The 11,667-nt window shown below is 47.4% G+C and overlaps 1 protein-coding gene across 2 annotated transcripts; it reads left to right on the top strand.

Annotated features, from left to right (window-relative positions):
* The first annotated feature begins 1,752 nt into the window (after window positions 1–1,752).
* On the top strand, window positions 1,753–10,543 carry NUDT7 (nudix hydrolase 7). Of its 2 annotated transcripts, XM_043898101.1 has the most exons (4): window positions 1,753–1,880; window positions 3,418–3,571; window positions 4,616–4,774; window positions 9,889–10,543. In XM_043898101.1, exons 1-4 carry the CDS (start codon window positions 1,846–1,848, stop codon window positions 10,255–10,257), a joined length of 717 nt encoding a protein of 238 aa, XP_043754036.1. In that variant the 5' UTR covers window positions 1,753–1,845; the 3' UTR covers window positions 10,258–10,543. The 2 variants fall into 2 exon arrangements, with proteins under 2 accessions (XP_043754036.1, XP_043754037.1); XM_043898102.1 differs by lacking the exon at window positions 4,616–4,774.
* The last annotated feature ends 1,124 nt before the right edge of the window (window positions 10,544–11,667 follow it).

The following is an 11,667-nucleotide window of genomic DNA, read 5'->3' on the forward strand; positions in this document are numbered from 1 at the left end:
AAAGAGCTGCCCTTTAGACATGCCTGGAACAAAGTATCTCTGCAATGCATATGTCGATTCATCTCTGTCTCACTGCCAATCAGATCCACATAATTCATAGGCCAGTTGCTTGTGAGAAGTTGCATCAAAATAAATGAACTCAGAGGTCAGAATGATCTAACCTTAAACCCTAGCTGTGTGAACTTAAGCAACATATTGTTTCTGTTTTTGCATGCCCACAGCATATGGGTTTAGTTCCCTGACCAGGAATGGAACCCACGCCCCCTGCACGGGAAGCATCCAGTCTTAACCACTGGACCACTAGGGAAGTTCCCAAAGCAAGACACTTTTAAATTTCCTGATCTGGAGAGTGAGGATGGCAATACCTCTATGGAAATAACCTTACTTCATGGGGTTGCTCAGAGGACTAAGTACACTAACATTTAAGAGAACAACTATCATCACTATTCTTAGGATGCCATCAAGCTTTTGGTTTGGGCTTTCCCAGCCTTGGCAAACTGGCAAGGTGAACAGGTGAGCTCAATGGTCTTGGAGGTCTTGGAAACTGTTGCCAAACTCTCCCATGACCCAGGGCCACATTGTAATTTTCATGGGCCCTAGGTAATTTTGGTTTCATGGACCTTTCTCCATTAAATAATAAAATGAATATTATTTTAGGGCTGCATTGGTTAAAGATGAATATAACCCAAGAAGAATTCATTATTATATACTGCTTCTTATTATATTCATTTTCTTCTTTTGAAAGAAATTAAAGTTGAGGAATTCCCTGGCAATCCAGTAGTTAGGACTTGGTGCTTTCACTGCATAGGCCATTCAAGGTGGCAAAAAAAGAAAAGAAAGAAATGAAAATTAAAACATTTTTCATGGAATCGTGAAATTACGAGGGGCCCTGGGCATTGCACCTCCCATGCAGGATGGAGAAGTCAGCCTTAGCCTTCAGTCTCTGAAGTAACCTCTTGAATGTCAGCTCAAACCAGACTCCCTCTCACTGGTCTTCTTCAGTTACTTCTGGGATCTTTGCACAAATTCGTCCTTTTTCCTGAAACTCTCCCCCTGCCCTTCTCCCTCTCAGAGCAACAGAACTCCCTTACAATACAGCTCACTGTGCTCTACCCCCAGTTTCTGATCCAGCATCTCCTGGATGGGACCCAAGAGTCTACCTGTTTTTAACAGCACACAGATGCTGCTGATGTGGACGGTTGCGGCTTCTCCCAGGACCACACTTCAGGAACAGCAGCTTTCCAGGTCAGCTCGGATACCTGTCTGTCTGGGAAGCCTCCTCTGATTTGCTTCTCCCTCACATGCTTCCCAGGGACTAAGGGTTTCATCTAGGTAATGGTCTGAGTTCTGTCTCCCTCTCTCCTATTTGACTGTAAGCCCCGTGTCGCCTGTTCACTCACCGTCGGGGGCTGCATCCAGCACAAAGTAGGTGCTGGGTAAACATGTGTGGACTGCTGTTCAAAAAATTGAGCCAACTTGACCTCCTAGCAACAGTGAGTACGAAATGTTAGAATTCTCTCAAGTCACCAGCACTGCATTCTCCCCCTTTCCCCTTTTTCAACAATTGTCAATTTCAGAATTCTTCCTTTAGCTCTTGCCTTTGAGGGAAAGCAGGAAGAAGCTCTGCGCGACAAGGAAGGCGGGGCCTTAAGCCCCACTAGCCCCGCCCCACCCCTATCTTCAGCTTGCGGCTCTCGGTCCCGCCTGCGTCCTAAGCCAGGCCCCGCCCCCAGCTCTGGGCCCCGCCTCTCTCCCCGCCCCAGGCCCGGAGCTGCTTTGCGCAGGCTCGTCCGGCAAAGTTCGCTGGAAGGCGTTGCTGTCAGGAAGCAAACTTTCTTCGGGACGATGTCGCGACTCGGCCCTCCCCAGGAACCAGTAGGGTAAGGCCTCCCCGACACCTGGCACCCCGAGCCCGGCCTGACGCGGCCTTGATCACTGCGCGGCCGGACAGGTTGCGGGCGGGGCCTTCTGGCTACTTGTTGCGGGTCCCGCCTGCCCGCCTTCCGGAAGCCCACGCTCCCGACGCTCACCTCGTTTGGCAGCTCGCAAGGTCTCCAGGGCCTTCGCGCCTTCCCCCGCCAAAGACAGAGCCAGGTTTGCACACTTGGGAGGCGCACAGCCCCCGAGGGCTTCCCTCTTTCACTCGCCGGGCCTCAGCCGTCGGATAGCGAGCGCGCACCGGGCAGCGCCCGGTTCAAGGTCCCTGGGCTACTTCCAGCCTCAGTTACGCAAACTCTCTGAGCCTGGAACGTGATCGTGTTTTCACCTTAATGAGAAAAGCATGGAAAGAAGGTTAGATGAGCCCATGCTCAGAATGGGTGTGGCTGCTAATGTCGGTGTTTACCTGGCTATTACTCCAAGCACCAGCTCCTTATGTGGACGGTTTTGCAAACTGTTGCTTCTGCTGGTCCCTCTGGTCAGTTCTGGGCGCCACACTTTTAAGCAGTCCCTCACATTCCTGGTCGGAAATTCCAGTTTCCTTTTCTGAACACTAGCCTATGTGCACTAGGATGTGCTCTGGAGTCCCCTCCAGTGCCAGCATTCCTGTGACTCTTTTCAGGCCATTTGGGCATTTTCAACACCCACAGCAGTTTCCTAATTACATTATTGAGCATCCTACCTCCTAGAAAGAGGCAAGAAATAGCAGACATCTAGCAAGCAATTATGCATCTAAGGACTGAGACATTTAAATGGCAGCCACAGAACTGTATCATTTAATCCTTACAAACATCCTCAACATGTCACACATCAGGAAAGGGGGGCTTAGAGAAGTCAGTCCTAACACTTTGAAACCAGTCTGGCTCACTTAAACACCTGCTTTTGCCCCTTACACAAAACTGCCTTAACCCATAGTTATGGATTCAGAGAACAATGTGTGGTTAAAGTCTAAATTCTTGCATTTTAGTAAGTCACAGGTGGACCCAGCAGTCTATGTTGTAATATGCCCTGTGGGTGAGTCTGTTGCTGCATAAGCTTGGGAACCACTGTTAGAAGGTATTTGAAGACAAGGGTTTGATAACATGATGTAGGGCCAGGTTAAGAGGAAGCCCTTAACCTTATAATGGTGTAACCTCTGAAACAATGAACTTGCTCTGCAAATCTGTCTTCCTGAGTATTACTGTGGGTTTCAACACTGAACTATTGCACCATTGAAAGAATATTTTACCATCATTCAAAATTAATGTACATTTTAAAGTGAACTCAGGTACTAAACTGGGTTCTTAGTAATTTTTGCCTCATTTTATCTTACCAAAAGTCACATGATTTGGATATTATTATTGCTGTCATATTATTAAAAAGTACACTGAGACTAGAAATGCTAAATACCAGGACATATATCAAAGCAGAAACATCATCCAGTTTAGGAGCTTTTTATCATAACTCTTGTTACTAAACTGTGGTTTGTTTCCATTTTAGAAACAGTTTGATAGATGACGCTAAGGCCCGCCTAAAAAAGCATGACTTTGGGACCGAATATTCTCACTGTTCATCTAACAGATGTTCGATCCTTCTACCATTGTTGCCTAAAGATGGGAAACTTTACCTGTTGTTCACCCTCCGGTCAGAGAAGGTAAGTGACGAAAAGGTTCCTGACCTTAAGGTCTCAGGAGGATGTTTGAAAACCCCATGAAATGTGGTCACTGGCACACAATTTGGGATTCCAAAATCTCAATTGGACTTTCAGAGTTGTGATGTTCAAGGGGTACATGAAGCCACAGAATCATGTGGCTTTTTACAGAGAAGTTTTGGAAAGTAAAATAAGCAATTGAGCTAGCAAGTAATTTAAAATACTTTTATGCCAGGGTTTCTTATCCAGCCGTTGCCATTCGGGCTGGATAATTCTTTGTTGTGGGAGTTACCCCGTGCATTATGGGATGTTTAACAACATCCACTAGAAGCCAGTAACACATACACAGACAACACACGCACTTTGTGACAACCACATGTGTCTCCAGATATCGCCTACTCTCTTGGCAGGGAGGAGGGGGTAAGACTGCCCCCACCAAGAGCCACTGTTTTGGATTAATCCCACCCCAGGTATAGTGTATGTATGTGTGTATCTGAATCACTTTGCTGTGTACCAGAAACTAACACAACATTGTAAATCAACTACACTTCAATTTAAAAATACATACTTTTTAAGTTTTTTAAGGAATAACATTTCATCTCAGTTTTAAAAAATAGTTGCTTATAGAACTGTTGAGACTCATTGACAAGAAATTCGTCTGAAGCATTGTGCCCAGACCATGGTAAGCACTCGATAAAGGTTAGCCATTCAAAACACTGCCCTTTTCATTATCCTTTTGTTCTGCCTTTTTTCTCCATCAGTGTAAATCTGTGTGTGTGTGTGTGTGTGTGTGTGTGTGTGTATGGTATCTTTGGAGGGGAAGGTGAGAAAACTCAGAAGTGAGGGTAGTTCTCCTAGTTCAATTTTTTTAAAGGACTCAAGTTAAAAAAAAGAAAAACTTTTCTTTTTGGTCTTATTCCCTACTTGTTGCCACAAGTATGGGAATGGTCTCTGGCACAAGACAGAAATTCAGCACATACTTGTTGAATGGGTGAGTGGTACCAAACTTGGAATCCCACATGGTGGCTCTGTTCCTTCCATATCCAGCTGAGAAGGTCACCCGGAGAAGTCTGCTTTCCTGGAGGTAAGTGTGAACCTACGGATGCAGACGACGTGGCCACGGCTCTCCGGGAAGCCCAGGAAGAAGTAGGGCTGCATCCTCGTCAAGTGGAGGTGGTCTGCTGCTTGATGCCACTGCCGTTTGATGTAAGGTTCGGAGGGAACTGGCTTGCTTAGACTTGTGTGAGCTCGAAGTAGATACGCTATCTTCAGGATCCCACGTTTGGCTAAACACGGTCCTCTCAAGCATGCGGTACAGAGTCAAGAGACTGGCTCACGTGCGGACTTTGCCCCTGCTGGGCTAAGAGGCCTTGGGCAAGCCCCACTTCCTGTCTGGGCCCCTCCTTTCCCATCCAGAAATGAAAGGGCTGCACACCATCAGCGGTTTTCAGACTGGATGCTGTGGAACCCTGTCGATGCCTCAGTGTTCTTTCACTGACATTCAGTTCACATTCATTTTTCTCCAGATGGGTTTATTTTTGAGAAGTCTCTTGAAAAAAATAACACAGACTTGAGCATGCCACATACCAGATTTTAGCCCCTTGGAGGCCACTGAAGGTACTCATTTTTGCACATACCATGGAACCAGGCTTCTCCATGTCACGTAAATTGAGCAATATCCTGAGATCTAGGGAAGCTGTTTAGAAATGTCGCTATTTGTAACTGCGTTTCTGTTTGAAGTGGGATTTGATAGTATATACAAACAAACATAACAACAAAAGGGGTCCTGGGACTGATAGAACTGGACCTTATTTCATATGAGCTGATCGCAACACTGTCACTGTTATACTAACTGACTGTAGAAGGAGTGGCGTGCCGTGCTAAGGCACTTCAGTCATGTCCGATTCTTGGTGACCCTGTGGACTGTAGCCCCGCCAGGCTCCTCTGTCTGTGGGATTCTACAGGCAAGAATACTGGAGTGGGTTGCCATGCCCTCCTCCAGGGGATCTTCCCAACCCGGGGGTCGAACCCATATCGGGAAGATCCCCTGGAGGAGGAAAGAAGGAGTAAATAAGGTAAATTTAAAGTTGCATAACAATTATTTTACTGGTATACAATTTTTCATATATACTTGTAATTTTAGAACGGTTACTGATTTCACAGAGAGTTCTCACGTAGCCATGCTCAGCTCCCCCTGTTACTGACGTCGGACATCACTGTGGTACGTTGGTGACAACTAAGAAATGAGTGTCAGTACTTTACCATCACTGAACCCCACGCTTTACTTGTCTTTTACTAGTTTTTCTGCTGACGTCCTCCCTTCTGTCCGGGATCTCACGCAGGCCGCCGTGTTGAGCGTGGTGCCGCGTCTGCTCACTCTCTGATCTGTGCCAGTCTCTTAGACTGCCCTTGTTCTCCTGTCCTTGACACTTGTGAGGTGCACAGGTCAGATGTGTTCTTGCATGCTCCTCAATTGGGGTTTATCTGGTATTATTCTCCTGGTTAAGCTAAGGTCATGGGCTTGGGGGAAGAATAATACCCCAGAGGTGAATTTCACTCATCACCTATCTGAATAGCTATAATTTTTTTAAAAATAGTATTGTGCTTTCATGTGAATTTTTATGTCAAAGGAAGAATTCCACTGATGCCTAAAAATTAGAAAGCCAGATTGCCCTTTGTGAAGATCAATGATGCTGACATCTGTCTTAATTGAGTCCATTTTAAGAATAGAGAGGTCACCACTCCCAGGAGATTTAGCTTGGAAGAAGGTAAAGGCCATTCCATAAATGTGCCCTCAGTGAGAAAGAAATGAGACAGAGAGAAGAGTAACATGGGATTAGGACAAGACGTGTGTCAGTTACTTCCTCTTCTGTGTTTTTTAACGGGAGCCCTTTCCAGGGGATAGCTGCAAATCTCCCGGGACATCTTAGAGATTTATTTTAGGACTCTCTTGACAAAACACATAATGGTTATAAGTTCCCAAAATGAGAGTAAGTCCATTTCCAAGGTTCCCAGAGCTACTGAGTTCACCTGTAAGGAGATCGCATACAACAGTCCTTACAGGTGTTTATGTGTTCAAATGACCTGCTCCTGATATAATGCCAGTCACACCACCGAGAAATTAGAATGAACAAAGGCTTTCAAGAAGGATGTACTGTATTTAGAAGTGCCAGTGGGGGTCGTTTCGTTTTTTGGACTTTGCAAATCTTTTAAATATGGTTCCAAAATGCCATTTGTTTAATGCCTAGAAGCCTAATCTAACTGAGTCAGAATTCTAATTCTTGACTGGGGGTAATTTTCTGTATCGGGGAACACAGGGCAATGCCTGGAGATGTTTTGGGGTGTCACTGGCTTTTCCCCACGCCCAGTGTTAACCCTCCCAGGCCTTCCAGCCCCCAGCCAACCTTCATACGTGTCACTGTATCACACACGTGTGAGCTTCTCTCTGCAGAGGCCCCGTGGGACAGTTCTCCTTTTTCTCTGCGCATGGCCTGTAGCTGCATCTCCATCCTTTTCTTCACTTCGCAAAGGCCCGAGTCCTATAACATTTCAGTGGTGTGTCCTGACTTCCGAGGCTCTTCCTAATAGTCTGAAGCTTCTTCCAGGAGCCCTAAAGCCTGGCTCATCCTATGTCCAGAGCAGAAGCCAATCTCTGTGGGATTTCAACTCAGCAAATGGGCAAAATCCAGCCTTTTATGGGCCCTAGGATGTCTGCCAGAGAAGGCAATGGCACCCCACTCCAGTACTCTTGCCTGGAAAATCCCATGGACGGAGGAGCCTGGTAGGCTGCAGTCCATGGGGTCCTGAAGAGTCAGACATGACTGAGCGACTTCACGTTCACTTTTCACTTTTATGCATTGGAGAAGGAAATGGCAACCCACTCCAGTGTTTTAGCCTGGAGAATCCCAGGGATGGGGTCGCACAGTCGGACACAACTGAAGTGACTTAGCAGTAGCAGCAGGATGCCTGCCACATACCACCTTTTTTTCCTGCCAGTTCAGACACCTGTGATTTTAGACATGGGATGTGCAGAGTTGCTGCTTCATCCACAAGTTTCCACAGTCTCTCTTACTTTGCTAAGCTTGAACCCTGTTGCGTGTACCTGACTCCCCATCTAGAACATTCAGTCTTAAACCATGATCTCCCTTTGAGGCTTTGATTCTTTTTGTTTTCCCCCACTAATTTCCTTAGACTCTGACATGCCAGCTCAAGGGCTGGCACTGGCCGTGCAAAGTTCATGCCCAGGCACCTGCCTAACAGGCGTGGCCCTGAGACCTCCGGAGGGTCTGAGCCGCAGCTGGGGACGCCACCCTGTGGTCTCTGAGCCACTTGCTGGTGTGCTAGCTTGGAGATTCGGTGACCAGCATTTTGATAGAACTTCAGCGCAGGACTCCAGCGTGTGGGCAGCAAGCCTGGGGTAGAATCCTGGCTTCTGCCAAGTGGGAGCTGGGTGTGGCCATGGGCAAGTTTTTTTCTGATCCAGTTTCTATTGGTAAAGCTTCTTCAGAAGCAGGTTGTTATGAAGAACCTGGGGGAGGCAGATGGATTCTAGACGAGGGGCCCACATGGGCTTTGAATGGAGAGAGCAGCCACGGATGCACGCTGAGCGACACTGCAGGCTCTGTCCAGATGCTTTCTTTTTTTAAAAAATTTATTTCTTAATTGGAGGAAATTTGCTTTACAGTGTTGTGTGGGTTTCTGCCATACAACAACGCAAATCAGCCGTAATTATACATATATCACCTCCCTCTGGAGCCTCCCTCCCTTCCCTTGTGCCACCCCTCTAAGGCCCCGCAGAGCGCCAGGCTGGCCTCCGTGTGTTACACAGCAGCTCCTCGCCAGCTGTCTGTCTGACACACAGGAGTGTACATACGGCTATTCTGCTTTCTGCAGTCGTCCCACCCTCTCCTGGCCCCGCTGTGTCCACAAGTCTGTTCTCTATGTCTGCGTCTCCATCCCCTTCCTGCACAGAGGTTCATCAGTGCCATTTTTCCAGATTCTGTACATATGTGGTAACAGTCCTCTTAGGCTGTGTTTCACACACACATACACACACACTCTCACACTCCGCAGTTCTCTCCCAGTACTCATGCCCTCAGGCTCCTGGGATTCTGTATATATGCGGTAACAGTCCTCTTAGGCAGTGTTTCTCACGCGCGCGCGCACATGCACACACACACACACACACACTCACACTTTGCAGTTCTCTCCCAGTACTCATGCCCTCAGGCTCCTGGAGCCGCCCCCTCCCCCCCCCCCCCCCCGCACCCCCCATTGAGTCAGCACTGTCTTGATTTATTCCTGGCCAGGCATGAAAGCCCAGCCCCCTCATCATCTCCTAGGACAGCCCGAGGTACCTTATACCCCAGAGCTCCCCGCAGCATCCCTGCCTGGCTTTCCCCCCGACCTGTCTGTCTTCCCTGCTCCTGCCCTCACCCCTTTGTGCCCGAGCTCTTCCTTAAGAAATCCGTGGCATCTGAGCCTTCATCTCAGTGGCTGCCCTGGGGGGACCTTGTGACAGAAGAGGCTGAGCCTTCAGGGGGCCGAGCACAGTGAGGACTGCTGCTGGATCAGGGCGTCGGGGCCGCTCTCGAAACCTTACTGACGTCTGGAGCCCTGCTCCCCTCCTCCGCTCCTGGTCGTGATGTTGACTTGGTCGCTAATTCGGTTAACAGGCTGAGTCATCACTGCTCTTCACCACGGTTTAGCTGCCCTCCCTCAAGACCTCCCACAGGCCTGCTGGTCCTCCTGTAGGAGCCAGCCCCACACTGTCTCCCTGGATGTCCCCACTCACTTTATGTCAGCAATTCCCCAGTCCGTCTCACTTTCTCATTCAAGGTCATGCCGCCCTCATCAGCTCCTACACTAAACCCCAGGCCTCCCCCGCAAGACTCCAGGTAGAATCTTTAACGTAACAACACCCTGCATTGCATTCATTTCAGAACAGTGGTGATTATAAATAGAAATCTCCCCGCCAACCAGCCTCCTAGCCTCCTCTGTCCATGAGATTCTCCAGGCAGGAAAACTGGAGTAGGTTGCCATTTCCTTCTCCAGGGGACCTTCTCGACCCAGGGATCGAACCCACGTCTCCTGTCTCCAATCTGCATTGGCAGGCGGACTCTTTACCACTGAGCCAGGGAAGCCCAGACCTCCATTTAAGGGACATAAAGTTTACTTATAGAGGAAGTTTTACGTAACGGACTGCTTTGGCCTGTGAGCTTAGTTTATGCAGAAGTAGCGTGCGTTTAGACATACTTTGTTGTTGTTTTGAAACAGTATCTCTCACATCTCCGTTTGTGTCTTCCGTGTTCTGCTTTCAGAAGGATATGTGGATAACGCCGGTTGTAGGATTTATAGACCCCAACTTTGAGGCCAGACCTAACCCGGATGAAGTTAAGAACGTGTTCCTGGTGCCTCTGGAGTACTTCCTGCGTCCCCGTGTTTACCACCAGAGTCACGTGACACGCTGCGGTCGTCATGTGATTGCTCACTGCTTTGAGTACACGGACCCTGAGGACGGCGCAACGTACCACATCCGGGGACTGACTGCACGATGTGCCGTGTTTACCGCCTTAGTGATTTTGGGGAGAAAACCCTCCTTTGAGGTTGACTTTAATCTCAGCAATTTGATACCACCGTCTGAAGAGTCCTTCCTGAAGCCTCAGAAACATGCTGTGAGCAAGTTATGATTTATGAGACCAACACCCAAATGACTCTCTGAGCAGTGTTCGTGTGGGCTTAGCCACGGAACAAGGATTCCACCAACTGTTGGAATTTGACAGGTGCGAATATTTTTACTGCAACTTGAAAGTTAAAAACCTTGCCTTTTTCCCAGTTGCCCTCTACTGTCTGAAAAAGCAAGTCTTTCGAAAGTAGAAAAATGTGTTTATACTATTGCATAGTTTCACCCCGAATATGTGTAACAGTACTTTTCTTACATGTATAATAAAAGTGGTCCAGTGGCTAAGACTCTGAGCTCCCCAAGCAGAGGGCCCAAGTTCAATCCCTGAGCAAAGAACTAGATCCTGTATGCTACAACTAAGACCCAGCACAACCAAATAAATAACATCAACATTTTAAAAATATTTGGTGAATGTATGACCATGTGGCATTGATCTTATTTGTAAGAGGTAGCCTCTCTCTCTGTTGTTACATGTGACAGAAACTCCTGACTAGCCATCAGAACACACCCTCCTCCTCCTTGGCTATAGAGTTGAAGCTGAGTCCATAGCTCCCCAGGCAGAACCAGCATTGACTAAGTTCCAGTGCAGTTAAATGTAGCTCTGAAATTGAATTTAGGCCAATGGGATGTGAAATAGCTCTTGCTGGTCATCTCCAATTTCAATTTAAGAGACAAACCAAACTCCCTTGATTGCCTTTTCCATGATTTATCTGCAACCCAGCCTTGACTTTACAGATGAAGACAATTCCTGCAGGAAAGTCAGAGCTAAAAGATGTAAGAGCTTAGATCTCTAAAAGACTGTGGAGCAGAGCAACCCGCCATCCTGGGCTATTCCCTTGGGACTGTTACATGGGAGAAAAAGAAAACTGTCATTTCTGTCACTGTAATTGGGGTCACTTTGTTACAGCAGAGCTACAGCCTGAATAATACACCATAACACTTGAAAATGGTTGGATGGATATTCACCCAAACTTGAGGTGTTGCCAGTAATTAGAATTCAAGATGATCTGACATTTAACATACGGGTCCTGGGACATGCACAAGATGACTTTGGGTGTTGGCGGGGTTTGACAGTCATGATCCAAAATAGCTGAAAGAATATGAGAGGCCAACAATCAGGGCAGATTATCTGCCTTAATATGATAGCAGAAAAACACTCATTTCAAGCACAACACTCAAATCAGAAGTAAAAAGATATATTCTGAATCACATGCCTTGAAATCTACTTCTTACAGGGGCATCGTCGTGTGTCAAACTTTAGAGTTAGCAGAGATTTCTTTCCTTAATTATGGTATTAGCCATCCTAGACCAGATCAGGGACAAGAGGGGGTCCTGTGTTGTAGCTGAAAATATGGTGCCCAAATGCTGAATCCATTTCGTCAGCCATGCCACTGTCCATTGCTGCTGAATTCTGATT

Source organism: Cervus elaphus, chromosome 4, assembly GCF_910594005.1.
Source record: "Cervus elaphus chromosome 4, mCerEla1.1, whole genome shotgun sequence".
Classification (NCBI taxonomy): Eukaryota; Metazoa; Chordata; class Mammalia; order Artiodactyla; family Cervidae; genus Cervus; species Cervus elaphus.

What these genes read in the sequence shown, in the direction of transcription:
- NUDT7 (XM_043898101.1), top strand. Translation starts at nt 1,846, where the DNA reads ATGTCGCGACTCGGCCCTCCCCAGGAACCAGTAGG. An exon ending in CCTCCCCAGGAACCAGTAGG is followed by an intron (nt 1,881 to 3,417) that starts GTAAGGCCTCCC and finishes TTTCCATTTTAG; the next exon opens with AAACAGTTTGATAGATGACG. An exon ending in TGATGCCACTGCCGTTTGAT is followed by an intron (nt 4,775 to 9,888) that starts GTAAGGTTCGGA and finishes TTCTGCTTTCAG; the next exon opens with AAGGATATGTGGATAACGCC.